The sequence below is a fragment of the Cordyceps fumosorosea genome (assembly GCF_001636725.1).
Source record: "Cordyceps fumosorosea ARSEF 2679 chromosome Unknown scaffold_5, whole genome shotgun sequence".
In the NCBI taxonomy this organism is placed as follows: Eukaryota; Fungi; Ascomycota; class Sordariomycetes; order Hypocreales; family Cordycipitaceae; genus Cordyceps; species Cordyceps fumosorosea.
The window spans coordinates 654,261-680,514 of NW_017387305.1; the positions used below are offsets into that span (position 1 = coordinate 654,261).

The following is a 26,254-nucleotide window of genomic DNA, read 5'->3' on the forward strand; positions in this document are numbered from 1 at the left end:
CTGGACGAGTCGCTGCCGGAGGACATGGTCTGGGGTTCCGGAAGCCTGCAGGACTGCGAGGTCGTGGCCTCGCGCACTGATATTCCGCGACCCGTGTGTGTGTCATTTATCTCTTTATTATTATCAATCCCCAAGTCTCAAGTCCAAGCCTCAAAGCGGTCAACTCGGAACCGCATTTCCACGACTCAGGCTTTCGACCCCCCCCCTTTCCCCTCCTCGGCGTTTTCGGTGACTAACAACATCCCGCGGCTTCCTTCTTAGCGAATATCTTGTCCAGATGCCCAGTCTGTTCATCAAGCTTCTCGACGGGACCCCTGTGTCCTGGGCCTTCCTAGGTACGTATCACCATCTTCCTTTGCCCCAGAAGTTTAAACAACATCTCCCGCATTGACTATCCACCCACTGAGGCTGAACCGGGGCGCCTATATTAATTAACCAAGCACTAATAGACAGCGTCGGTTCCCTCATTTCTGTCCACTGCGAGGTTTGTGTCCTGTTTTCATTTGATTGATTTGAATTGCGACGTGTAGATTAATTCTTCGTGTTCATCAAGGAGCCGTATAGGAACCGAGGCTTGGCGAGAAAGATAAGCTCCAAGCTGCTCCGCGAAAAGGTGGCCTGGTTCGGTCCCGGCGACCTCAGCTCGGCGGACGTGGCCCCGGACAACGCGGCAAGCCGGGCCATGTGCAGAAGCTTAAATGGCCATCCTATATATTCAGTGTCATGGTAAGTGTTTCTTGTTCTCTTACCAGGGAGGGGATGGATGGGCGCATGCAGGCTGCAAGGCGGTAAAACTGACACGGACATACATGCCAGGGTTACGCTGGACCTGCGCGATTCGATGCAAGCCACAGAAAGCATGGGTTAGGTTTATGCAGGTTCCCTCTTTGGCAGAGATGTGACGGTGACGGTGACGAAAACAGCAACACGGGGATCATCTAGAGGTGGTGTGCAGAGATTAGAGGTTCTGCTTGGTCAGTTGAGTGCAGGCATGTCGTGTTGGGGTTCAAGGACAAGTTGAGAGGTTTGGTTGAGACGATTTCTATTTCCTTCTATTTGTTTAGAGTACATGCAAATGCAATGGCCAGCCTGCTGCCAATCCCCATCCCATCCAACCTTAGGCGTGGAACACCTTGTTGAGGTGCGCCTCGCACGCCTCCAGGCTCTCGCTGACAAAGGCGATGTACATGTCCGGCCGCACCACGACGTGGAACGCGTCCTCCGCGGTAACCCAGTCGCCCGTGAACGCATTATCCAGACTGGCATCTGCCGCCGCTCCCTGCGGCGGAAGGACGGAGTATCTCGTAACCGGGAGGCTAGAGTCCTTGCTCGCCGCCGGCTTGCCCACGGACAGCAGCAGGTACTTTCCGTAGTCGTTTTGCTTGTACAGCCGCCTCTCCTCGCCGCCGGCGAGCGGCTTGATGACCATGTCCGGGCATCTGAAGCCCGCCCTCCAGATGCCGTGCTGCGAGGCCTCGACCAGCGGCGACCCGCACGCCTCGTACGAGACGCCCATGCCCGTGATGTAGCCGGCGTTGCGCTCGATCGTGCCCACGTACGTCTTGGCCTCGCGCACCGTATCGCGCACCAGCTTCGCCGCCACGTCAATCACGCCCTGCGCCGTGCTCCTCCGCTCCGTGTCATAGCTCCTCAGCACCCTCCGCGCCGCCTCCCCGCCCTCCACGCCGCCCGTGACCACCGCGGCCAGCCGCCAGGCCAGGTTGAACGCGTCGGCGATGCCCGTGTTGAGGCCCTGCCCGCCGTTGACCGAGTGCACGTGCGCCGCGTCGCCCGCCAGGAAGATGCGCCCCTCGCCGTCCTTGGAGATGAAGGTCGAGGCGATGCGCTCCTTGACGTCAAACGTGCTGTACCACTCCGTCTTGGTGAAGTCGACCTTGTGCGGGGCCATGTGGTCCTTGATGGACTGCTGCGCGAGCTCCAGCGACACCTCGCCGTCGAGGAGCACGTAGAAGCGGCAGAGCCCGCGCTCGCGCGGGATCCACGAGACGCGCGACTGCCCGTTGAGCTGAAAGGTAATGATCTCCGAGCAGCGGGGGAAGTCGGTGTCGATGAAGGTGTCGAGGACGGCCCAGAGCATCTCGGGCTTGGTGCCGGTGAAGGAGGCGCCGATGGCCTTGCGGACCATGGAGCGGGCGCCGTCGGCGCCGAGGGCGTACTTGGAGCGGACGCGGCGCCCGCGGCTGGTGACGACGTCGACGCCGTCGGCGTCCTCGTGGATGGAGGCGACCTGCTCGCCGTAGAAGACGCTCTCGGGGCCGAGCTTCTCGGACAGCATGCGCTCGACGACGGGCTGGCCGAGCATGAGGAAGTTGCGGTGGAGGCAGTGCTCGAGGTTCACCCACCAGTCGTTTTGGCGCGACTTGAACTCGCCGTCGCCAAAGGTAGAGCTGGCTGGGGGGTGTGGTGTTAGCGTCTGTGAGGGTAGGTGTGTCGGCACGTTGACAAGGGGACGACTCACTGTTGCAGGTGATGCCTTGGGGCAGCAGCTCGTCGAGGAGGCCTGCGACCTCGAGATATTGCTGGGTGCGTGCGTTGAGGGCGTCGGCACGGCCAAGCTCAAGGCTTGCGGGCTTGGCGTCTGAACTCTGTTAGCCGAGTGCTGGGTGTCTGGGACTTGTTCTCATCCGGGACGGGACGGTGCATACCGATGACACAGACTGAGACTCCAAGTCTCTTCATGAGCAGGGCAGTTGCCAGACCAGTAGGTCCGCCTAATTTTCAGGTTAGGCTCGTGATATGACGAAGACACCAATATGAAGCTTACCGCCGCAGATGGCAACATCGACAACGGTCGGGGAGGAGGTCTCGTCGATGGCAGACGGCATTGTGGGTATTGGATGTAAGTTTTGGGGAAGTTGAGGTATTGGAGAGATGAATGTAGAGATGAGAGATAATGTAGAGATGAGAGATGAATGTAGAGATGAGAGATAAGGTAGAGTTGAGAGATCAAGGTAGAGATGAAATATGAACGCAGAGACCAAGGATGAGTGCAGAGTTCTTAGTTGGTCGAGTTGTTTGGAAGGAACCAAGTATAAATGCCAATTTTGTACGTTGGCTAGTAGAGTCATGCGAGGTATCATGCAAGTCGTGCCTTTTTCCCTTTTTCTCTCACCACGGATTCGCCCGACGGCCTTTGCAACGAGACTTTGTCATGAACCTACATAGCCGCCTTCCTATTTCCACTCGTCATGTCCCATCATCCCCTTATCCCATATCCCGAACAAGCCTAGCTAGGCCACGTCGCAATCCAAAACCTCGCCGTCCCACAGGGTCTCCGCTAGGTTTTGTTATGCACCCGAACCGAGAGGTTCAGGTGGTTGTCAGTTCTCTTTCTTTCGAAGATGAAGCGGCCATCCCACGACCAGGGCATTTAGGCCCCCCCCCCCCCTAGGGTAAAAAAAAAAAAAAAAAAAGAGGCTAAAAATTAACGATGCTGGATCTGCATCACAGCAGAAAAAAAGAAAGGCCCGGAAATTAAAGATGGGCTGTTGTTATTGGGTGGCCCGTGGTACGGTTCCCAACACATCTTGGCAGGTACTTCAGAACAAGCTTACTTGCAATCGTGGCTCTCAGGGCTCCGCTGCACCCGCAGTAGCCGGCCGGGCATTATACTCGATCGTCTGTATTTTTTTCTTTTTCTGTTTCTTTTTCTTTTTCCACCAAAAAAAAAAAAAAAAAAAAACTGGGCAGAAAAAAAAAGCTGGGCAAGTTGGTCAATCTGTGTCACTGTTGACGTAACTAGAGAGGTCACCGGGTAGTGGTGGTGGTGTCGTTGATCATTCATCTGTTTCTTGATTAGCTGCAGGCAACAACAACAACAACAGCAACAACAACAGCAACAAGGCACGCCTTGTCCAAACAACACACACGTCCTACCAGGTGTTTTAATATGGCACTCGATATATTAATGAAGCAGGCAACAATCAAGCAATAAATGCCTCCGTACTGTTTCTCATCTTTTCCCGCCCGTGTCTCCAGTTTTGCGGGCGCGCCGGCTACGGATGCATGCATGTATGTATGTGTCTGTCTGTCTGTCTGTCTGTCTGTGTATGTATGTATGTGTATGTACGGGCTGTGTAATGGCTATGTATGGCTATATGGCCATGTATGGATGGCATCGTGTTACATCCAAACCAAGACCAGGCCACACGCTTCAGACATAGTGCTCAGTTAGCGGCACGTCAACTCGGTCAAATATTCGCTGACAGGAGACAGGCATCACCCGGCTAGGCAAGGCGATTTTTTTCCTCAGGCTCTTTTAGCGAGGGCCACCGTTAGTCGGGTCTCATCAACTCGGCAAGCCCCTAGTCCTGTGAGGGGAAAGAAAAGTTCGTGACTTTTCGACTTTGTCGGCCTAGAATGAGGTCTCGTCATGCCATTTTCTTTTCTACGATAAGACGCAAAGAAATTCCATGACAAATGTGAGAAAAAAAATAAGAGTACAACAAAACAACTCCCGGGCTATATTCCATCGTTATCACGACTCCCTAGTTACCTCCTCCCACATCAGCTGTTGATGAGCAATCATGTATGTCCATTTCGAACCAGTAAGTTTTTAGGAGTTTGGCAGTTATTACAGGCCCATGCAGCGCGAGTCGGGGCTTCTTCTTCTGTAGCAAGAGAGTCAGTAAGTCAGTCAATAAGTCAGTCAACTCAAGCCCATCGTCGTCGTCACCACCCACTAGTTACCCCTCCTAGTAGGGCATAACATAGCAGGCCCGGCTTAATTCTTTCATTGTTCCTATTGATCAGCCAACTCAAACTCAGTCCCTTGCAATCCCTTCCATCCCATCCCACTCCTCGTGGAGCCCATCTATAATTCAAGCATCAATTCTCAGATGCGTCAGCTGGTGGCTTCTCCGGCCTTCACGTGGAGTCCAAACCCGCAGACTCGTCCCCCTGCGGCCATCCCGCCTGCCTATTCTGAACAGTGGAATGTTTTGAGAGGCGCGCCACTGACTCTGCCCTCGGTTCTCGATGGATGCACGCTCCATTGTAATTGCAACTCTACTACCGACCAGACCGCTGCAGACGATTTTTTTTAGTGGCATGGCATTGGCATTGGCATTGGCATTGGCTACCTAATTACTGTGCATGACATCTTGCTGGGAAGCAGTCAGTTTGCTAGTTAGTAGTCAGGTACTAGGCTTTTGCCTTCTCCAACGACATCTCCATCTTCCAATCTAATAACATCCTCCTCATGCTATACACGCATACACACACGCACATATATATATATACATCACCTCGTCCCGAACTAACTAGCCTCGACCACCATCATCATTGCCATCATCCAGTCCAGTGTTTCATGCAAAACTCTCTTCCTCATTAACACACTCTCTCAACTCCCCCCCTCCCCCCCAAAACACCCTCCCCCTTCTTCCGTATAAATGGCATCGTCACTCGCCACCGCGGACCCGGCCTATCAGGCAGTCCCCAACTCCCCCCCCCAAACTCCTCCCAAGATGGCCATGGACGAGAGCACGTCCGCTTCGCCGCCGGCGGCCAAGCACCAGATCCCCATCTTCTCCTCGGCCTCGCCCATGACCGCCGAGCTCGACGTCAAGTCGCTCGAGACCGCCGCCAAGGTCCTCCAGATCGTCGACCGGTATCGCATGCGCAAGGCCGCCGAGACCAGCACCAAGGCCGACGAGGGCGCCCTCAAGTTCCTCGCCCTCATCTACACCCACGTCAAGGCCGGCCAGGCCATCCCCATGTGCCTGCCCGCCTTCCCCTTCAAGTCCCCCAACTCGACCTCCAAGGTCCTGGGCAAGCTACCCGACCGCGCCGAGGACCTGGCCCTGTCCCACCTCAACAGCCTCTGCGCCTCCATCGAGCGTGTCCACGCCCCCGGCGCGAAGCTCACAATCATCTCCGACGGCCTGGTATACAATGGTGCGCAAAAAATTAAGCCCCTAACTAGTGCCCATGATGCTAACCCTCGTGTTGTCTAGACTTGCTAGGAGTTGCCGACAAGGACGTCTGGGCGTACGGCGAGGCCCTCCGTCAACTCGCCATCGAGCGCGAGTACACCAACGTCAAGTTTTGCCGGTTGCGCGACCTCGTCTCCATCGACCTCCCCGATGAGCTCGACGAGATCACATACGTCTCCAACGCCACCAACTTCCGCCGCGCCCTCCTCAACACATTCAGCCGCCCAGACTGGAACTGGAAGGAAGTCAGCCAGAGCGAGGATGTCTGCCTCACATATCGGGGCTACATCCGATTCCTCGAGACCGATCTGGCCCACGTATATCCTGTTGGCGAAGGCCGCTCCAAGTCCAAGTACAAGCGCGGCCTCGAGACTATTGCTCGTGAGATGATTGCTCGCGGTGATGTAAGTAAACGTCCTTATCATGGACATTGTAACAACTATGCTAACCAGTTCTCGCAGGCCTTTGCCAACGCGGTTCGCAAACGATATGGCGACTACGTCCGTCTGTCCATCCACCCCTCCACCGGCGCCACCAAGCTCTCCATCAGCCTGCTGCCCACCAACTCCATCTACACCACGCCCTGGCACTGCAGCGTCGCCTACATGCTCGACGGTACCATCCAGACCGGCATGCGTTCCGAGCTGGAGCAGGACGATAAGCTCGAGCTCGTACACGAAAACGGGCGACCCAGCTACTTCCGCGAGAAGTCGGATCTCTTCTCCTGGGGCGAGGACAAGGGCGGCATCGACTGCGCGCCCATCTACCCCTCCGGCTGGATGATCACCGCCAAGAAGGGCAAGAAGGCGCTCTCCATGCGAGACGTCGACGCCAAGAAGGTCCGCGCCCTCGCGGAGCACAACTCGCCGGTCATCATCCGCGGCTTCGCGCAGACCATCGACCGTGATTTATACGTGGAGAAGGCGCACCAGTTTGGCACGCCTCTCCCTTGGAAGTTTGGCCTGATCCTCGAGGTCAAGGACCAGGGCGCCAACACGGCCGGCCTCAACAACGTGCTGTCGGCCGAGTGGATGCCCTTCCACTACGACGGCCTCTTCAAGACGGTCAAGCAGACCAACGACAAGGGCGAGGAGGTGCTCGTCTCCACGCCTCCCAAGTTCCAGTTCTTCATCGGCGCCAGCGCCTCCCCCAAGGACACGGGCTTCACCCTCTTCTCCTCATCTACCCAGTTCTTCAAGTACCTGCCTTCGTGGGTGGACGTTGAGGAGCTCAAGAAGAAGACCTGGTCCGTCCAGACCTCGTCCTTCGACGCGACCGCGATGACGGGCATCCCGCTCGTCTCTTCCCACCCGACGACCGGACGCCCCTGCCTGCGGTACCACGAGCCCTGGCCGGAGACCAAGACCAAGTTTGACGCGACCAACGTGGTCATCGAGGGCATGTCGGCGGAGGAGAGCGCGAAGCTGTGCGAGGCGATTGACGAGACGCTGCACGACCGCCGTGTCGCGTATTACCACGCCTGGGAGAAGGGTGACGTCGTGGTCAGCGACAACATCTTGATGATGCACACGCGCAGCGACTTCAAGTCGGGCTGTGATCGTGAGCTGTGGCGCATCCACTTTGACTAAGGTGGGATGCGATGGATGGATGGGAGGTGCGCGCTAGGATCGAGGGACAAAGACTTTTCCGCATGTAAGATGGGACATGTACCTATTCATAGAGGAGCCAAGCCATGAATTTGATTTTGATTTGCATAATCCTTGAACTCTGATGCAGAAAATCAAAAGTTCCCTCCCGCCAGGGCGTGGGTGACCGTTGCCTGCCTGATGAATGTGGGGTCCATGACCAACTCACATTTCCGTCCCCGTTGGTTGATCAAAACCTAGCCTCGACATCTGACATTTGACGGCAAACGCACGCAAGTTCGGGATTTCCTTTGCCATGACAATGCACTCCAGGATGCCGGGGTGATCTTCATAGCGCTGAACCTTATTATTGATGTTTAGGGGCCAGAAGCATGTCCACGTTCGGCGGTGTCCTGTCGGAGTTTCCCGAAATTCAAAGTCCGTTTCTGTTTCATGCACCCCCTTCCCCCCCTGTCCCCGATATCACACCTTGTCTGACCATTGTTCAGTTGACTTCTTCCGCCGAATCGAGGGACGCCTACCCCCACTCGCCTGCTTCCTCAGCCATGTCCACAGCGATCACCTCGCCGGGCTGGACGCGCTGCGTTCGCCGTTGTAAGGAAAAAGCCATGTGCGTCGTGCACGAGAGAGAGAGAGAGAGATCTAATGTCTTCCCAGCGTCTACTGCTCCGCCGCCACCCGTGAGATTCTGCTGCGGCTGGAGAGATACCCGTGTCGTGTAAACTATGCCAAGGAGCTGCTGGAAGCGAGGCAGCAAACGTACAAGCACCTCGGCAACCTGCTGGTGAGTGTCGTTGACCCCGAGCTTGGGGTACACGAGCTGCAGAGAGGGCTGATTGCCGTGAACAGAAGCCTATACCCCTGGAAACCCCAACAAGGCTGGAGTTGGCTCCGAACTTGGAGATACAAGTCACCTTGTTCGATGCAAACCATTGCCCCGGGGCCGTCATGTTCTGTGAGTAGATGCCAGTAAGAGGTCGCCCTGTGCCAAGAGGCTGATGTGGCTCCCCGTGGAAGTGATTGAGCGCGATGACACGGCAGTCCTGTATACCGGTGATATTCGGAGTGAGCCCTGGTTTGTCAACTCCATCGCCAGGCACCCGGCCTTGGTTGAGTATACGTCCGGCATCCGCACGCTGGACAAGATCTACCTCGACACCTCCTTCACCGACAACGTTCCGTTCCAGACCAAGCGAGAGGGCATTGCCGAGCTTCTGCGCAAGGTCGCTCTCTATCCATCCGACACGGTGTTTTACTTTCAAACCTGGACGTACGGCTACGAGGAAGTCTGGCTCGCCCTCTCCAAGGCCCTCGGGTCCAAGGTCCGTCTCACGCCAACGCCCCGTCTCGCCACTGACTGCCGCTAAGCTGATGCAGGTCCATGTTGACGAGTACAAGATGAGGATATACACGGCCCTGTCGGGAAAGACCGGCGACCATCGGTTCGCGGCGCTGACGGGGTACATGTGCGGCAACGCGTGGCACCCGGGCTGCCTCACGGCGGACGAGGGCGCTCGCCTGCACAGTTGCGAAAAGGGAAACCTGTGCGCCGTCGCGAGCGAGCCAAACGTTGTGAGGATACAGCCGATTGTGGCGCATCTAGGCGACGGGACAGACATTGTCGAGGCCGGAGTCGGCGGCGGCGGGAATGACTTTCAGCGGGATGCTGTGCTGGGGTCCTTATCACCCCAAGATGTCACCGCACTGCAGGAGCTGTAAGCCTTGTTGCGACCTTCTATTCAAGAGTAAAGTCGCTGACCTGTAGTGGCTAGCATGAAAGAAGTCGGCCAAGATGACGCCGCTTTCTTCCAATCTCTACTCCAGACCATGACATCGGGACGAGACATGCCCCTCGGCTTGACAATGGATCTGTTTGGAGAGGGCCTCACGACCAGCATAGACAAGTTGGCCACCATGCTAAGTCGCAGACGCAATTCGAACCCCAACAACACAACGCCGCTGGCGACGAGTCTGCCACGCGTGATTCGCTTTCCCTATGCCCGGCACTCTTCCTACGAGGAGCTCTGCCACCTGGTCGGCACTTTCAAACCGCTCGACGTGTGGCCGTGCACAGAGGACGCCCGGTGGTGGTGGCGTAACGGTACGGGCCCAACAAAACACATACTCCCCGCGCCGCTCTTTCAACACTGACACACCATGACCAGGCCATTCCATTGCCTCATACTTTGGCGAGTTTTGCTCCGGCACCGACTTTGCGTACGACCGGATGCTGCAGGTGGCGTACCCGGACCCTCCCCCTCCGCCGCCGGAGGAAGACGAAGACGCGCGGAGCACGCAGACGTCGAAGTTAGCCTCTGTGAATATCTCGGAGCGGCCGTCGTCGTCGTCTCAGTGGAGACACGTCGGCCCGGATGACGAGGAGCGGCCGGACCTGCCCGCGCCCAAGAGGCCGCGGACCGAGGCGGACGACCAGGAGGCGTCGCAGCGCAGCGTGGCATCGCGCATCATGGACACGGACTCTGCGGTCCGGTGGGACGCGTACACACGCACGCTGGACGGGCTCTACGACGGCGACTGGGGCACGTTTCCGCTGCTTTCGACCACGGACCATCATAGCAAGCGAGAAGAAGAATTATAGGAAAACGAGCTCTAATCGTTATTGCTTTTGAATACAACAAAGTGCTGCTGCTACTAAAAAAACAGAATGCTCTTCTTAACCCATGCATGCCGCGTAAAAACACAAAACTCTTTTTCTCTTCTTTTCAAGGGGTATATACATCTACAGCCTCACGCCAAACCCCAACCCGAACGAGTCGTCCCCGCCCAGAAACAGCCCTCCCACCGACGCCTGCTCCTTCTCCCGGATCAGCCGCGCCACGTCCACGCGGCCGCCCGCGATGTACCGCTCGCTGACGCCCAGATTGACCCTGCGCGCCAGGTCCTCCCGCAGCTGCGCCCTCAGCGCGCCCGTCTCCGCCTTGCTCAGCCCCGCCGCCTCCTTCTCCTTGCGCTTCCGCCCGCCACCCCGTCCTCCCCGAAACCCGCCAGCGCCTCCCGCGTCGAACTCGTCCGAGTCGTACTCGACGCCCAGGTCGTCCGCCGCGCCGCGCAGCCACCTGTCCTCCCCGCGCGCGCGCTCCTTGGCCAGCGCCGCGTCCGCCAGCGCCTTCGCCATGTCCGCGCGGGGCTTCAGCCTCGCCGCCACCTTCTTGTCCAGCGGCAGGGTCTCGATTACGTGCTCGCGCTTGCCACCGCCGCGGCGGGAGGCGTGCACCTTGCCGGCGAGGCGCCGCGTGGGGAGCACCTCGTCGGGGGAGCAGAGCAGGACGCTGACGCCGGTGGCGTGGGCGCCGCGGGCGGTGCGCCCGGAGCGGTGCACGTAGGTGTCGGCGGCGCGCGGCACGTGGTAGTGCACGACCACGTCGACGGAGGGGATGTCGAGGCCGCGCGCGGCGACGTCGGTGGCGACGAGCACGGGGCTGCCGCCGGCGGTGAAGCGTTCGAGGGAGCGCAGGCGCGCCTTTTGCGCCATCTGCGAGTGGAGCGGCTGCGCGGCGATGTTGAGGTTCTGCAGGAAGGGCGTGAGGCGACGCACGGCGGAGATGGAGTTGGCAAAGACGAGCGTCCGCCGGCCGGGGTTGAGAAGCAGTACCGAGTAGAGGTAAAGGTCCTAAGATAAGAATCGTTAGCAATGAACAGATGATGATGAGTTTCACTGTTCTTGGGGTCGGGCCTCTCACCTTTTCCATGGCACCGCATTCAATGAGGCCCTCGCGGAGGCCCTCGGCCATCTGGCTGACGGGATTCACGTCGATAAATTTCGGCTGCCCGCGGAACTTCAACGACTTCATCAGGTACGCCATCTTCTCCTCGTCGGTGCTGCCCTGCGCGCTCGGACGCTTCTTGCCCGCCAGCCTGGTCTGCAGGTCCTTGTCAAACGTGGCCGAGAAGACGAGCGTCTGCCTCGTCGGGCGTCCCTCCCCATCCTCGTGCTCCTCGTCCTCTTCGTCATCGGAGTCGGCCGCTTCCGGGTTTCGCCGGTCCAGCGCGCCGATGATGAGCTCCGCCTCCTTGAACTGGCCGACCTTGAAGAGCCGGTCGGCCTCGTCGACGACCAGGAAACGGACGCGGCTGAATGCGCGCTGCAGGCGCACGTCGCCGTCCAGGACCTCCCACAGGCGTCCAGGGGTGCCGACGACGATGTCGGCCCTTGCCAGGTGCCGCTGCTGCTTCTGGATGCTCAGCCCTCCCGTCACCACGCACACGAACGGCGCCGCCGACGGCAGCCCTTCGCACAGGGCCATGATGTGGTTGCCAATCTGCTTGGCCAGCTCGCGCGTCGGACTCAGGATCACCGCGGTGGGGATGCGCCGCCGGCCTTCATCCTTCTCCTCTTCCTCCTCCCCATCCGCCTCCTTATCTTCCTCGTCGTTGTCGCGCAGCTCCAGCCAGCGCTCGACTATCGGGATGCCAAAGGCCAGCGTCTTGCCGGAGCCCGTCTGCGCCTTGCCGATGACGTCGGCGCCGGCGGCGATCTGCGGGATCGACTGCTCCTGGATCGCGGTCGGGCGGGCAAAGCCAAGCTTGCCCACGGCCGAGACCACCGCTGGCGAGAGGTTCAGCGCGACCCAGGCCTCCAGGTTCAAGCCGTCATCGTCGTCGTCTGCGTCCATCAGCGCCTCGAAGGAGTTTGTCTGCGCGCTGCCGCCCTTCTGCTTCTTCTGGCTCGTCGTGTGCGCCTCCAGCTTGCGATCCAGCGCATTCATCGGCGCCGTTTTCTTCGTCTTCTTTTCCGCTTTCTTCTTCGCCTCGGGTATCGTTTCCGCCTTCTCCGTTGTATTTGTCTCGTCGTCCTTGGTATTTACGTGGTCGTCGTCATCGCCAAAGCCCTCGAACACCTCGCCGTCGTCGCCGTCGTCTTCCTGGTCCTTGGCCACCGCGGCCTTGCCCGCGGGCGTGTCTGCCGCGACCAGGAAGGACACGCGGTCGCCTTCCTTGATGACGTCGACCCCCTCAATCACCTCGAGGCCGCCAAACTCTTCACCAAACGTCTGCCACGCCAGCGAGCCGGCGTCTTCGACACGGTGGCGGGGGATGCTCTGCTTGCCACCTTTGCTGCGCTTTGCATGGGGGCCGGCAGCCGACTGCTGCTTGCGCTTTTTGTTGGGCAAACCCATGTCTTGATATTTTTGATTCGAGTTCCGGGCCGATTCTGACATGCGTTTCCTGGAGACTGCAGCTTTTGTTCTGTGCACAAGCGTTTTTGAACCTTTTTTTTTCTGCCATCTTAACGAGCCACTTTTTTTTTCCAGGTGTCGGCGCCACTTCCGCCGATCCACCGACAAGGTACTGTGCGTTATCGTCTTGCCTCCAGGTATGTTGGAATGCGATTTGAGCTATCCAATAATGGATTTGACAGAAAACTGATTTTCAAGTCCCATATGAATTTCTGAAGTAATGCATCTAGGTTCGGCCAACTGGCAGTCCTACAGACATACAGCCATCCCTAGGAACATCAACACTGGCCGACACAAACACCATCATTCATCGCTTCTTATAACAAAGAAAATTAGAGTGTAAATTTGGCATCTCATCTTTGAGAACAAAGTGTACATGTATAGCGCGCCGTCTAGGCGTAAAAAGGCAACCAAGCAATTTTCCCCATTTAACAAACATCATCATAATACAGGTGCATTTCCGACTACATCCGTTACTACCCTCATCCAAATCCTTTCTTCAGCCACCACTGGAAAGGCATGCTCTCTTCTAATGGGGGCCGCCACCTCTGGCTCGCTTGGCACCGGCCCCGGCTTCCGAATCCCCCCTTGGACGCTTTGCTCCGGGCTGGAAGTCTGAGGCGCCAGGATTCAGGTTGCCGCGCCCACCACGAGCGCCGCCACGTCCACCCCTACCTGCTCCCGTTTGCAGGCCACCGTCTTGGTTGCCACTGGCATGACGCTGACCAGGATGGACATATGGCCCCCCGCGTCCGCGACCACCGCCACGTAGCATGGGAATAGCCGACCCCCGAGGGGCCTGGTTCTGCTGTGGCTGTGGAATGCTGCTCGGGGCCGTTGTACCGGCTGTGGCCGGGGTGGCCACCGGGGCTGCTGCGGGGCCTTTGTCGCCTTGTGTCTTCACAGCGAATGGGTTCGCCGGAACGGTCGCTGCTGCATTGCTGGTGGTAGACGCCGCAAAGGGGTTGGCCGCAGGTGCTGAGGCGCTTCCTGTGGGTGTTGCGGGGGTTGACGATGTGGCTGTTGGCTTTGCTGGAATTGTAGGCTTCACCGGAGTGCTGGTACCCTTGGGCGTTGCGTTGTTGGCCGCTGGTGCCGGGGGAGGCTGCGTGCTCTTGGCAATTTCCCAAACTTCAACGACTGGCTTCTGCGGCGTCTCATTAGCCGCCGCCTCGACAACTCCAATCTTAGCATTTGCGGCACGGAGTTTGTTCTCAGTCATGTTGATGCGCAAGGTCGATTTCTTAGATTCCATGAGCTGAGCTTGCTCACGTGCGGCTGCAATCTTGGCGTCAACCTCTGCCTTCATCTTGCTTTCGAACTCAGATTTGAGTTTCGCGTTCTCGGTCTCGACGCGCTTTCTAATGTTCGAAGAGATGATGTTCTTAGCCGTGACATTGTTAGACAGGAACTGGCGAATGCCTGCATCGTCAAGTTGCGCAAGATCCGAAGTCCCCGGGGTGGCTGGCACAGAAGAAGTCCCAGCCTTGGCAGGGGTCGCAGGCGGCTCTCCACCGGCCTTAGAGTCACCGGGTGACTTGCTGTTCTCAGCCTGCCAGATGAGTTTCTCCTGCTCAAAGCGAAGTTGAAGATCCTCGTCCTTCTTCTTAAACTCCGCCTCCAGCTTGGAGCGGAAGTCCTTCAACTTATTGTTGAGGGTGTCCTTCATCCTATCGGAGCGTTCTCGGATAGTTTGTTGCATTGTCGCCTCGATCTCATTGGCCTTGGCTTCGTGCTCAGAAGCCTTCGCCTCTGCAGCCGTAATCTTGGCCTGCAACATCTCTCGTTCCTCATCTGGCAAGCCTGTTGCCGTAGGCGCAGGCTTTACTGAGTTTCCAGTTGCCTCGGCACCCTGTTCCAGCTTCTGACGAGCGGCGTCTCTTTCAGAAACTGCAGTCTGCAGCTCAGAACGAAGTTCGCCAAGCTTCTGCTCAGCACTGGCCTTCTGGACGTTGACTGAGTCCAGCTCCTTTTGAACGCTGGCAACACTTTTCTCAAGCTTCGCCACCACTTCGGCAGAAGCAGAAGCATCGCCACCCACCTCAGCCGATGCAGTTCCGCCTTGTCTGCCGTCGGCTTGCGACTGTTGTCGGAGTTGCTCCAACTGTTGTCGGGATTCTTCCAGTTGCTTCTCGAGTGCGGTCTGCTGGATCTTCCCGTCTTCGGTTTGCTGCTTGGCCGCCTCCAGATCTGCTGTGACAGCGCTGAGCTCCTCTTGGAGAGTTTTAGCTCGCTGGACAGCATCGTTCTTCTCGCCGCTAATCCTCTTGGATCTTTCCTTAAACTGCTCGGCAATCTTGGAACGCGTAGTTTGCCAATTAACTCGCTCTGCTTCAAGGGCAGCTTCCAATTCGGTTACCTTGGCTTTGAGCGGCTCTGAACCTTCCTTCAGGCTATTGCACTCCGTTTGCAGATCAGCGATGGTCTTCTTCAATTGTTCCATCTCAGCAGGGTCAACGCGACCGTACTTGGTCAAAATGCCCTCGGTGCGCTTCTGCCACCTATCACGGTCTTCCTGGATCTGCTTGATTTCGTCCTCGAGGAAGGATTTCTGCGTATTCAAATTGTCGATTGTAGATTCAAGGGGCTGAGTCTTGGCCTCCAACTCTTGAATCTTGTTGTTGCGTTCAGAAATCTGGTCCTTGAGGTGAGTGTTTTCGCTCCGAAGGGCCATGCTGCTCTCGCGATAGAGGTTCAACTCGTTAAGCTTCTCCATGAGACTCTGATGCGTCATAGAGGATCTATCACCTTGAGTAGCCTGCGAGCGTTCTTGATCTAGCTTCAGGCGTGTTTCATCAAGTTGGCTCTGTATGTACTCAACCTGCTGGTGCAGACGCTTCGATTCCTGCGTCTTCAGATCATATTGTACCTCAAGAATCTCCTTCTCCCGACGGAGATAGCTGTTCAGCTCTCTAAGGCCTTCCATGGCATCCGTTGCGCCGGCAACAACAGCGTCGTCTTCTTGGCCATTTCCTCCGCGACTCTGCTGCAACGTGTTAACCTGTGTCGTCAGACCCTCCAATTGCTGATGCAGAAGTTTGTTCTGCGCGTTGACATCTTCGCGCCTGGACTTAAGCTCGGTCATCTCTTGCTCGAGCTGGAGCCGTCTATCATCCCAAGAAGATTCACTCTGCGCAAGGGTGACCTTGGCCGAATCAGCTTCAGCACGCAGTGTCGCCGCCTCGCTCTTGAGCTCGTTGTAGTCATTGCGCAGCTGTTGGACAAGCTTTGCAGCATCGGCGTGCTTTACAAGTTCTTGCTCGTAGTCTTGCTGGGCGCGTGTGGCTATCTCTGCCTGCGCACGAAGATCCTGCTGATGGAAGCGCGCGGCTTCAAGATGTCTGGCGCTGTCCTCCTTCAGGCGAGAGATTTCTTCATCGAGGATCGCTTTCTCATCCTCGTATTTCCGAGCCACTTCGCCCTGTGCGTCGCGCAAGGAAGAAAGCTCAGAATTGGATCGCGACAGTTCACTAGACATGTCGTCGACGCGTTGTCCGAGTTCTTTAACCTTGGCTTCCTTCTCTGCGATTAGTGACTCCATTTCAATCCTGTACTGATCTTGGGAGGCGCGCAAATCTTCCAGGGCATCTTCGTTGCTCTGGCACAATTCGCGGTACTGTTCAGCCTGCGTTTTGGCATTCTCCAGCTGAGTGTTAGCAAGCGCAAGATCACGACGCAGTTCCGCAACATCATTAGTGAGCGATTGAGCCTGCGCTTCCAGCTCTTGCTGATACTCCGACGATTCTGCAGCGCCAGGCCTGGGTGTTGGGCGAGGCGCTAGGCGACCGGCACGCTCTTCCGCGTTGCGCAATTCAACAGTGAGCTCATTCACACGAGCCTGCAAGTGGTCCTTGGTGGTCTTAACACCAATGTGTTCTTCGCGAATTTGGCCGAGACTAGTCATGAGCTCATCGATGCGCTTTTGAGCCTCGCGAGCTTCGTATTCTTTGCGCTGCTGGAGATTTTTGCTGTCTTCAGCAGCTTGTGAAAGCTTCCGGTGAGCATCGCTAAGCTCCTGCTCCTGCTGCTCGATCTTGGCCTGCGCTTTCCTACGCGACTCTGATTCCGAGATGTTGCGTTCGTTCTCCAAGGACTGCTGAGTTGCGAGCAAGTTTCCGAGTCTATTCTTCTCCTCAATAAGAAGTTCGTTGTCCTTGCTCATGCGATCTTGAATATCCTTCCAGAGCTTCTTCTCGGCCTTGAGATTGGCCGCTTCGTTGCGCACACTGTCAAGAAGACCCTTGGCGTCAATCAGTTCCTCTGCTACCTGTTGTGTGCGAATATCCTGCTTAGCCGCTGTTTCTGAAAGGACTCGACTACGCTTTTGCAGTTCCTGGTTTTCGGTCTGGAGGGCTGCATAGTTGCCCTGGAGCATCTCTCGACGCTCAGACTCCAGGCGGGCTTCACCTTGCAATTTGATTCGCTCAGTCTGCAAGTTGTTGCGCTCGGCGGAAAGTGCATCGACCTGGTTGCGAAGGTCCTTGCGCACACCATCCTGAGCCTCGCGGAAGCTATCGTACTCGGCCTGAAGCTTTCGAAGGGCTTCGCTGAGGGCCTCGGTCTGCTCTCCAGATTCTATACTGGCAAGAGGCAACCGGCCATCTAGGGAGCTGCGCATCATGGACGCTTCGTCTCCACCGGAAGTTCTTTGTTGAAGCAGGCGACGGAACATGTCTCGCTCGGCCTTGTAGCTTTCCAAAGTCGTCTTTATCGACTTAGATTCTTCGGTCATGTGGATGAGCTCCTGTTCAAGCTTCTCGACCTTGTCATGGTCCTCCTTCGCTTGGTGCTTGGCCGCTAGCGCCTCCTCACTCTCAATCTGCTCAGCTAGTTCGCGAGTGATACGTAGCAACTCTTGATTCTTGACTTGCAAGGATTGAATGTCCTTGAAGACAACCAGCTTCTGCGTGATGAACTGGTGCGTGTCAGACATGTCGGCCAACGCTTCCTCAGTCACTTCGCCCTTCTCAAGCTGCTTAAGTCGGAAAACCTCGTCATCGCTAAGCTGACCCACGCCCTTCTCGAGAGCATAAGCGTTAAACACCAGCATTTGAATTTGTGTACCGAGGTCGCGAAGTTGAGAGCGAAGAATCTTGTTTTCGGACTGAGAGTTGTTCAGCAAGCCCTCGGCCTTTCTGGCACCCTTTCTGGCGGCGTCACGCTCTTCAAAACTCTGCTGCGATAGCTCAGACATGCGAGCGAGCTCGTTTCGTAGCATTTCGGACTCTGACTGAAGCTCTTGGATTTCAGGAGCCTTGGCTTCCAGAGCTGCGATCATACCGTCAAGCTCCTCAGTCAATTGCAGGGTTCGGCGTCGTTCACTAGCGAGCTGGCCCTTGGCCTGGAAGAGCTGATCAATGGCCTGAGTGGCGGTGATGGTGGTCTTGTTGCGAACTGATCCGGGCGTTGCAAATGGCGATACCGCACGAGCAAACGCGCCACCATTCGCGCGTGGTGTCTGAGGGGCAGATCCGGGAGGGGGTGCATGCTCCAGACGGACTTGGGCTTCGTCGAGCTCGCCTTCGAGTTGGCGGATGCGGGTTTCGAGATCAGCCCCGACTTGCTTCTCTTGCTCAAGCTCGGTGCGTACGCGGCGCAACTCGTTTTCGTAATTATCTTTGAGGCGCTCCTTTTCGGCATCAAGCTCACGCACACGATCCTGATGCTTCTGACTGAGCTGTTCCGACATGTCGACTAATCGGCGTTGATCCTCCAGCTCAGATTTGTAGCTGTCGACGGTCGCTGCGAAGGACTCTTCTTGCTTCTGAATCCTGACCAGCGTGTCATCAACCTTGGTCTGCAGGGTCGTGAGACGATCGCGCAGCTGTTTCTCACTTCGCTTCAGAGATTCAACCTGCGAGAGGGCATCCTCGCCCTGGCGCTGGAGCTCGGCAATGCGAGCGCCCTTTTCTTTACGGTACTTTAGAGCCTCTTCGCTCTTAGTCTTCAGCTCATTCTCCAGCCATTCTGTGGTGCGGTGAGAGTGATCAAGCTGCTGTTGTAAGGATTCTTCGCGGTATTTGGCACTACTGAGTTGGCCCCGGGCATTTTGCTCCGATTGGTGCAGCGAAGTGATTTCCCGCGACAGTTCGACATTTCGCTGGTGCTGGTTCGTCAGCTCTTCCGTAAGGGTCGAGTCTCGTTTGTTGCTAGCCTCGATGATGGCTAGGTTGGCACGGTTGGAGGATTGAAGCGTTTCAATCTTGTCGTTTAGTGCCTTGACATCCGCGTCGTGGTCAGAGCTCCTTGACTTCAAGACTTGTAGCTCGTTCTCGACGGCTTGCCGCTTCGTTTCTGCAAGGGGAGAAATCCGATTAGTCAAATGTATCTAGGAAAACAATGTTTCCATGATCAGGCTTACCCTCTTCTTGGACTTTCTGCCTAGCTTGTTGCACATCCTTCAAAGCCTGATCGGCGGTTGTTTTGGATGCTTGTGATCTCGATTCGGCACTTCGAACTGCATTCTCGAGCTCGATGTCGGTCTGGAGCTTTTCAGCGTAGAGGGTATCAAATTCGTGTGCCTTGTTTGTTATCGCCTGAAGCAGAATCGCGACCAGGTCCACAGTCGGCTCGCTGGTCAAGCTCGTGAGGATTGGCTGGTCGATGCCCAGATGTCCGGCGAGATAGCCGACATCAACAGCCGCGGCCGCCATATCGTCGTGGCTAGATGGAGAACAGGACGAAGCTGTTCATCACCTGGCAGGAGCTCAGCGTTTGCTGAAGGCGCGTAGCTGCTCGTCCTGTGTGGCAAGTTTGTGGGGAGTAATTCAGCAGCGCGAGGGAAAAAAAAAATAAGAGTGCATGCGACTGCAATAGAGGAGTTACTGGGTGCTGCAAAGCAGATGCGGCGCAACGACTGGTAGAGAAGTGAAGGACGACCTTGATTTAAAGCAGAAAGCAGGTCGCGCTGGGAGAGCTCGCATTTAGGTGTGCTCCACCAAACAGCACAACATTGGTGGCGCATGGGCCAGCCGCGCGAGTCATCCGAGAATTAGCCGGCGCGACCAGTACAGCTGCTACTTTTAGCGTATATTACTCACCTGTAAGCCCAAGACGCCTCATGAATCACGAGGTAACGCATGTACGATGCAATAACTGTGCAGACTGCATAATATTGTTTGCTTGTTTCATACTCACAGTAATACCGAATAAACAAGAAATTGGAGGATGAGCACAGCTAGATCATGTGCAGGATTTGGAACATCGGGCACAACTATACCAAAACAGGGAGCGATTACAACCCGCAACCGCACGACGAAACGTGTATAAATAAGTGCCTGTGCAGTAATGATGGGTATGGCCGTGATCGTGTAATTGCAAAGACGCCTGGGTAAGATGACTGGAGTTGTGTTTGAGTTTCTAAATCCTATGCTCGAGCTAGCCGCGCTCGTACGGACCTTGTTGCTTGATAGTCACAGTAACACAAGAAAAAACTAGGAGAGTAAAGAAGAATACAGAATCGCGTGACTCCGAGCTTGATTAGGTATACTAGACGCCGCGTAAATGCTTTCCATTTCCATTACCTTGCTGTGGTACAGGGGTATAAAACAAATCCAAAATCTGCTTGAGCACTTCAAGCTTATTAAAAAAACAGTAACCCACGATTCGCTATGCTATCAAGTCAAAAGGCGCCTTACATGAATCCCAGCAGCCGACAACTCCGTCAGCCGAAAACAAAAGAGATGGTCCCAATAGAACAAGGTGATGTTCATGACGGGAAGTCGTAATATCGTAAAGAAGATCGTAACTTTTTGCAGTACTGCAAATTTAAGCAGTCTGCTTCTCAGAGAATACCCCAAAAGTTTTCCTGACAGCGGAGACGCAGGAGATGGCGCGGGGGATCATGGCGGAGAGAGAGTCGCTCCGCCTGCGGCTCTGGGCAGCAGCTGCCATGAAGCTTGGATCGCAAGGCGAGCTGCTGAGGGAGGAGAATGAGCTGTAATCGCGCTCGAAGGGCAAGGGGCTGGCGGTAGCAGAGCCGCGCGAGGTCAAGCTGGAGTGGGACGTTTCTTGAGAACCGCGGCGAAATGAGTAGTCGGGAGGTGCGTGCCACCAAGCGTCGGCACCATCGGTAGAGGGAGGTTGAGTGACGGCAGACACGGTGCCATCCAAGGGTTGTCGTTGCTGTGCAGTATCCCTGAGTGTTTGCCAGAGTAGCTGGCCAACTTCTTCCCAGACGACAACAGCTTTGAAGAGGCGTCGACAATTGCGAGTGCCTTCTTCTTCATCAAGTTCGCCATATGAGTCAAGATCCTCCATTGGTGGTACGGAGTCCCAGACGATGGTGATCTGCTCAAGCTGATCGGACCATGGGGAGCTGTGAAGGAAGGTGGAGAGGTAGTTGCAGGCTCGGGCTTTGGATTCCATCTCGGCCTCGCGGGCGGCCCTGTCGCGTTCTTCTTGCCGCATGAGATGACTAGTGATTCGACGGCGTCTCCATTTCTTGTGCGGGAGTTCGAAGAGGCCACCGGCTGGCTGGGGTGAGAGAGGTGGTGCCAACATGGCCATGAGGATTGAGGCTGTAGTTGCGTAGAGCAGTGGGTGTTGGCTCCAAGTATTGTTGCTTGTGTATGTCGAGGTCGGTATGTTGCAAGCGAAGTTGGCAAGTCGTGAGGACTGGTATGCCGACGTGTAATAACGATAGTTGGGGAAGCGAACAAGAGACGGGGGTCAGGATGCGGGCAGCGTTGGGATGTTATAAGGCGGACGGGACGGATGAGAAGATCTGAGCCTGGGTTGGTGGCGTCGGACCCGTATCCGACACCCCTGCTCGTTTAGACAAGCTGTTTAGGTGAGTCGAGCTAGTTGGAGACGGTGAGATGAGCGCGGAGGGAGGGGGGGTGTGATGAGGCGTGTGGATGAGTGAGCTGGAGTGGGTGTGTGAGTAAGCTTTGCCAAAGTCATTGACCGAGAGAAACCCGGGCTGATTTGGCAGGCTGGCGCTGCCAAGCGGCCTGCTTGTGCCTGCCTGTGCTTGTGCTTGTGCTTGCGTTTGGTTATGTCGTTAGTCAAAGAATGAGAGTGCCGTCCGTCAGACTCACACTTGAGGCGTAATACCCCGTTGTGTACTGTCAGCGCTCCCACTACGGAGTACAAGTAATACGCTTTGGTAATAAGCGAGCATCGCGATTGCATTATCCGGGGGGGGGTGCCTTTCCGGGCAGGGAAGTTTCATTCTCGACTCAATAGGCGAAGTCAATGGTCACGAATATGGCATTTGCCAGCTCAGCTCTAGCCTCGCTGAGGACCGATGTAGGGTTGGAGGGGACACAAGGCGTGACGCCGGACACTGAGTGCGACGAAAGCACAAGAGGTGGGCAGGAGGAAAGCAACGGAACAAGGCGGGAGGCGAGAAAAAGAAAAGTACACCGCCGCCAGCAGCCACCGACCGAGAGCACGACCGAGAGCGCAACCGAGGATGCGAAAGGGAGGGATGGAAGTGAAGGTGGGAGGGGAGGGGGCGATGGATGGGATGGATAGCGCCCGATCGGTACCCGTTGAGGGTTTTGGCCGATGCGTGACCAGCGCGAAATGGCGGTGGTGCAGGCAAATGGCTGGTGGGTGATTTGAAAAAATGCATTGATGACCTGGCAGTGATAAGCTGGGAGTCATCAGGGACAGCTCAGTGGGTGCCTTACGGCGTACCACGCCTTGAAACGCAGCGGTCTGCATGGGGCCGAGAGCGCTGTAACGCCGCGGCAACCCGCTGTGTGACCCTTTGTTAATCAGCGCGGCACGCCGTTGTACGCCGCTTGTACGTCGTGTCTGCTGTTGTACAACACTCCTTACTAAAATTCCAGGCACTTTAAACCCGCCTGTAATAACTCAAGCCATCCAACTCAGGCAGGCCGACCTTGCCCGGCCCAGCGGCGGCCAATCGCGCGACCGGCGATGCAAGGCGGCGTCAGCAGACAAGGTCCTGTGGTTCCGCGGCGAGACAGCAATTGGCAATCAGAAGCAATGTTGCATCACTATTTGTCAGGCAAGCAACGAATATTAGGATTCAAATTCATAACAATAGGTAGGCATGTATGTTTCGTCATCTGGGCAAAAGCATTTCCGCCTTGACCACGATTAGTTGATTAATCCAAATGCGATGAATATTGTACGGCACATGGTACTTGCTTCTACACCAAACGCAGGCTGAATCAACAAGTACCCCTCCTCTCTGTCCATCTTACCCCAGACTCCTCAGACTCCCAAGACTCCCAAGACTCAAGGTTACAATTTACAAACACGCCCCCTCATCTTCGTTCGCCACCGCCCGTCCTCATCCCACCAACCACACTCGGCGTTACTTACCATGTCTGGACATGGCCAAGAGGCTCTGACGGTCTCTTCCGGATGGACCGTTACATGCTGTTGCCTGCCCTCAGCCGTCGGCAGCCTCCTCGGGAAACATGGTCCACCACAAGCCTATCCCACCCGACTACCCCAGCGCTGTTCGGAACTGATCACTAACTAATTCATTAACTAGTCCCGAACTACAAGGAAACTGTTGCCGGTCGGCAATCAACCTCGGTGCCTCCTGCCGAATGCTGAATGCTGAAGGCGCAAAGTTTCGGAACAACCACCGACCAGCCGACCGACAGAGGCAACCAGTGACGACCACAAAAACCAACTCGCCAACCTGACTTGCCCAGTACCCATCGCTTTTATCACCTTGCCGGCGATGTTGATGTGCCCCCCCGATGCCGACGCCACTTCCTCTAACGCCAGGCATGCCAGTTGTCCTGTGCGCTGCATCACCCGCATTCTTACCAACGACGTGCTTTGCGAATAATAAGCGATACCCGGATCTACGAATACCAGTGCTCAAAGGATTACTCGAGTTTCAACCGTTTGACATCTTTGGTTTACTCTCTTGGGACTAGTGCATCTTTCAATACATACACCCAACAACTGATCAGTACCACCGCAAACTGGTATCTCCGCCCAAGGGTCCGATGACTGCCCTGCATGTATTCTCCCACAATTAAAAAGCGACCAAAGAAAAAAAAAATCCCGCGACAACGCATCCATTAGATCACACACCCGCACCACATGCCTCGATTACACACCGACAAAAGACTACAACATCCCTCAATACGCATCATAGCAACCCAGCGCGCCACTGATGCCCAGTCCTGTACACGAATGGCCTTGCCTTGCCTTGCTATTCCACCACAATCACAATCACACACTCCCTTCAATAATTGAGCGGCGTCTCAACGAAATTCTCACTCCGCCAACAGCAGCCTAAAACGGCGGTCTCGCCACTCTTTCGCTGACGCCTATTGCGGAACCGGATCAGCCACCCTCCACGAAATACATGGCAATAGCTGCCAGAGGTCCCCTTGGGCTAAATAGAGTCACGGTCCAACAGTTAACTAGATACTCAACGTTAAAGTCGGCCACCAACACAGACGTTGCATCAGAGAGGAGGGGTTGCACGATCATGTGTGCCTGCCCGCCGTTCCAAACAATGCTGATGGCTGAGTGGTGAGTTGAAAAGCACCGTCACAAATGTGCCCTTGCATCAGTTATTACATTGATCTGGCCCGAGTTCTTTCCTTATTCTACTTGGCATATTGGCTGTGTAGCCCTGCCAAGTGCTCACTGATCACACTGCGCGCGCGTAATAAGTGATATGATCTATCAATGCGCTGCGGGGGTATTATATGCCTCTCGTCGTATGATGACTAGCCATGGAGTCACTGGCACCGACAGCCGGATGAAGCTGCCAGCTTCGCTGCTTACAGTACACCACACACCCCCTCACCCCTCCCTCCCTTGGCTGTCATCAGGGCGGTAAAAGGTCGACGAAAAAGCAAACCACCACGACAAAAGGTTTCAATACTTTCTTTTCTTATTTGTGTACAGTAGTTGCTGGCAACTTCCTTTTCAAAACAGCACCCGGGTTGCTCATTAGCAGGCCTCGGCGCGTTCCATTTACGTTACTTTTTGCACCCACCTTCCCATTGCAGCTATCCCAACAATTAACATGACAGCAACAATACTAGCAATACGATGCGACCAGTGAAGGCCCCAATCGACTAGCTGACAGCCCCGTTCCTTTTGTGGAGGAGGGAAAGAGGTAAAACTCGGACCTTAATCTTACAGGCCGCTGAAACCTGCTGCCGACCGATGGAGCAAGCTGTCTCAATTGCCGCGAAAGAGATAAGAGAACTTTTGTTGGCCGTCGCCTCGCCTGAGCTGGTGGTGGCCTGGCACGCCTTACCCCGTCAGGCAGGCTCTGGTCGTGGAATGATTCAAACCATCAAAACTCTGGCGCCAAGTGGCTTGGCCCCTAATAATACGATCATAATTTTCGTCCTCCCTGGCACTTTTTGATTGTTGGCCAATAAGAACCAATAAGCAAAGAGCGGCCGCAAAAGGCTCTGTTTTGCTAACTGGTCAACTATAGCAATCGCAAGCGACAAAAGAACCCCATCATCAAGGGTGTTGCTAATTAATCGCGACAAACCCGAGACTCTCCGAATCAACCAAGTTTTCGACGGCGCGATATTGCGCCAATGATAAGGCGAGCCGGTGCCGCTGTGCTCTCTGCCGCGCCCGCACTACCTGAGAATCTCAACAAACAATGTCTTGCACAAGTTGCATTCCTGCCGCGGAAATTGCAGATTTCTAATAATACACAGTCCAGATGCAGAATGTCTCGCTTCGAAACGCATTTGTTTACGCCTCTTTTTTCTCGAGTCGCTCGAGCAGATGTCTCAAATTTTCTTTGAGAAGTAGCCGTTGTTGGTGGGAGTTGTTGAAAGAAGTTGGCGCACAAAGCCAATATCTTCAATGCTTTTACTAACAGTTGACAAATGAGTCGTGAACTTCTCTCTCCCGCAGTTCACTACCTTCCTCTTCCGATGCTCTTGTCGGCAAGGTACGGGGCTATCCTGGCAAGCTTTTCCCCTTGTTCCCTGTACCTAACGAGTAAGCCTCGTCTTTCATCAGCTGGGACCGATGGGTGGTGTGGGGGAGAGAGTCTTGAACTAACGGCATGTTCCTTTGCCGTATCACAGGGCGGCAACCGCCTTGACGGGGTTACATCCGTAGTACGTACAACGCTCTCCTTGTCCTTTGTCCAGAGTTTGGGCCGAAATTACACTCACTTCGTAGGTTCCTACGGCAGACAATGATAGAACGAACAAACGGGCTCCGAAGCTCGGCGCCAAAGGACATTGTGCTGCCTGTTTGCTCCCCCTCCAATGACAGGCGTCGCTGAATGGGCGATGTCACCCAGGCAATGCCACCACGTAGGTACCTCGTTTTTGAATGCACCTCTCGTAGCCTTGTTCTATTTTCTGCCTCGATGCGCCGCTCTTTCCCGGTAAAAATTCCCGTTTCTGGCACGCCCGTTCATTTCGGCTGCAGTGTCTGTCTGGTTCGGACGAACGAACAAGCTGCAGGCAATGGCGCAAGCCGCACCGCAGGATCAGCATGTATGCGTCCCAGAACTCTCATCCGAAGGTGTCAGTCAACTTTCAGTAAAACGGCC

At 55.8% G+C, this 26,254-nt stretch overlaps 7 protein-coding genes across 7 annotated transcripts in view; 3 read left to right on the forward strand and 4 right to left on the reverse strand.

Annotated features, from left to right (window-relative positions):
• ISF_02913 (hypothetical protein) overlaps positions 1-511 on the forward strand; it is a gene marked incomplete at both ends in the record, with an annotated part of 1,075 nt that extends 564 nt beyond the window's left edge. Inside the window, 3 exons of the mRNA XM_018846519.1 lie at positions 1-95; positions 262-335; positions 450-511. The exon at positions 1-95 is cut by the window's left edge and continues 564 nt beyond it. Of these exons, the coding sequence (XP_018706247.1) occupies positions 1-95; positions 262-335; positions 450-511 (231 nt within the window). The remainder of the gene's footprint in view (positions 96-261; positions 336-449) is intronic.
• A 606-nt stretch (positions 512-1,117) lies between these two features.
• ISF_02914 (Monooxygenase, FAD-binding protein) lies at positions 1,118-2,846 on the reverse strand (the record flags this gene model as incomplete). Its single annotated transcript, XM_018846520.1, has 4 exons — positions 1,118-2,412; positions 2,480-2,599; positions 2,667-2,732; positions 2,786-2,846. The coding sequence occupies 4 exons, from the start codon at positions 2,844-2,846 to the stop codon at positions 1,118-1,120; spliced, it is 1,542 nt and encodes a 513-aa protein (XP_018706248.1).
• Positions 2,847-5,486: 2,640 nt separating this feature from the next.
• On the forward strand, positions 5,487-7,543 carry ISF_02915 (Pyoverdine biosynthesis; the record flags this gene model as incomplete). Its single annotated transcript, XM_018846521.1, has 3 exons — positions 5,487-5,916; positions 5,976-6,358; positions 6,416-7,543. The coding sequence occupies 3 exons, from the start codon at positions 5,487-5,489 to the stop codon at positions 7,541-7,543; spliced, it is 1,941 nt and encodes a 646-aa protein (XP_018706249.1).
• Positions 7,544-7,932: 389 nt separating this feature from the next.
• On the forward strand, positions 7,933-10,160 carry ISF_02916 (hypothetical protein; the record flags this gene model as incomplete). Its single annotated transcript, XM_018846522.1, has 8 exons — positions 7,933-7,978; positions 8,050-8,155; positions 8,219-8,345; positions 8,411-8,516; positions 8,579-8,883; positions 8,939-9,276; positions 9,334-9,662; positions 9,727-10,160. 8 exons carry the CDS (start codon positions 7,933-7,935, stop codon positions 10,158-10,160), a joined length of 1,791 nt encoding a protein of 596 aa, XP_018706250.1.
• Positions 10,161-10,301: 141 nt separating this feature from the next.
• ISF_02917 (DEAD-like helicase) lies at positions 10,302-12,699 on the reverse strand (the record flags this gene model as incomplete). The annotated part of the gene is made up of 2 exons (XM_018846523.1): positions 10,302-11,192; positions 11,263-12,699. The coding sequence occupies 2 exons, from the start codon at positions 12,697-12,699 to the stop codon at positions 10,302-10,304; spliced, it is 2,328 nt and encodes a 775-aa protein (XP_018706251.1).
• A 589-nt stretch (positions 12,700-13,288) lies between these two features.
• ISF_02918 (Tetratricopeptide, MLP1/MLP2-like protein) lies at positions 13,289-19,412 on the reverse strand (the record flags this gene model as incomplete). The annotated part of the gene is made up of 2 exons (XM_018846524.1): positions 13,289-19,053; positions 19,121-19,412. 2 exons carry the CDS (start codon positions 19,410-19,412, stop codon positions 13,289-13,291), a joined length of 6,057 nt encoding a protein of 2,018 aa, XP_018706252.1.
• A 1,114-nt stretch (positions 19,413-20,526) lies between these two features.
• Positions 20,527-21,267, reverse strand: ISF_02919 (hypothetical protein; the record flags this gene model as incomplete). Its single annotated transcript, XM_018846525.1, has 1 exon — positions 20,527-21,267. The coding sequence occupies one exon, from the start codon at positions 21,265-21,267 to the stop codon at positions 20,527-20,529; it is 741 nt and encodes a 246-aa protein (XP_018706253.1).
• Between the last annotated feature and the right edge of the window lie 4,987 nt (positions 21,268-26,254).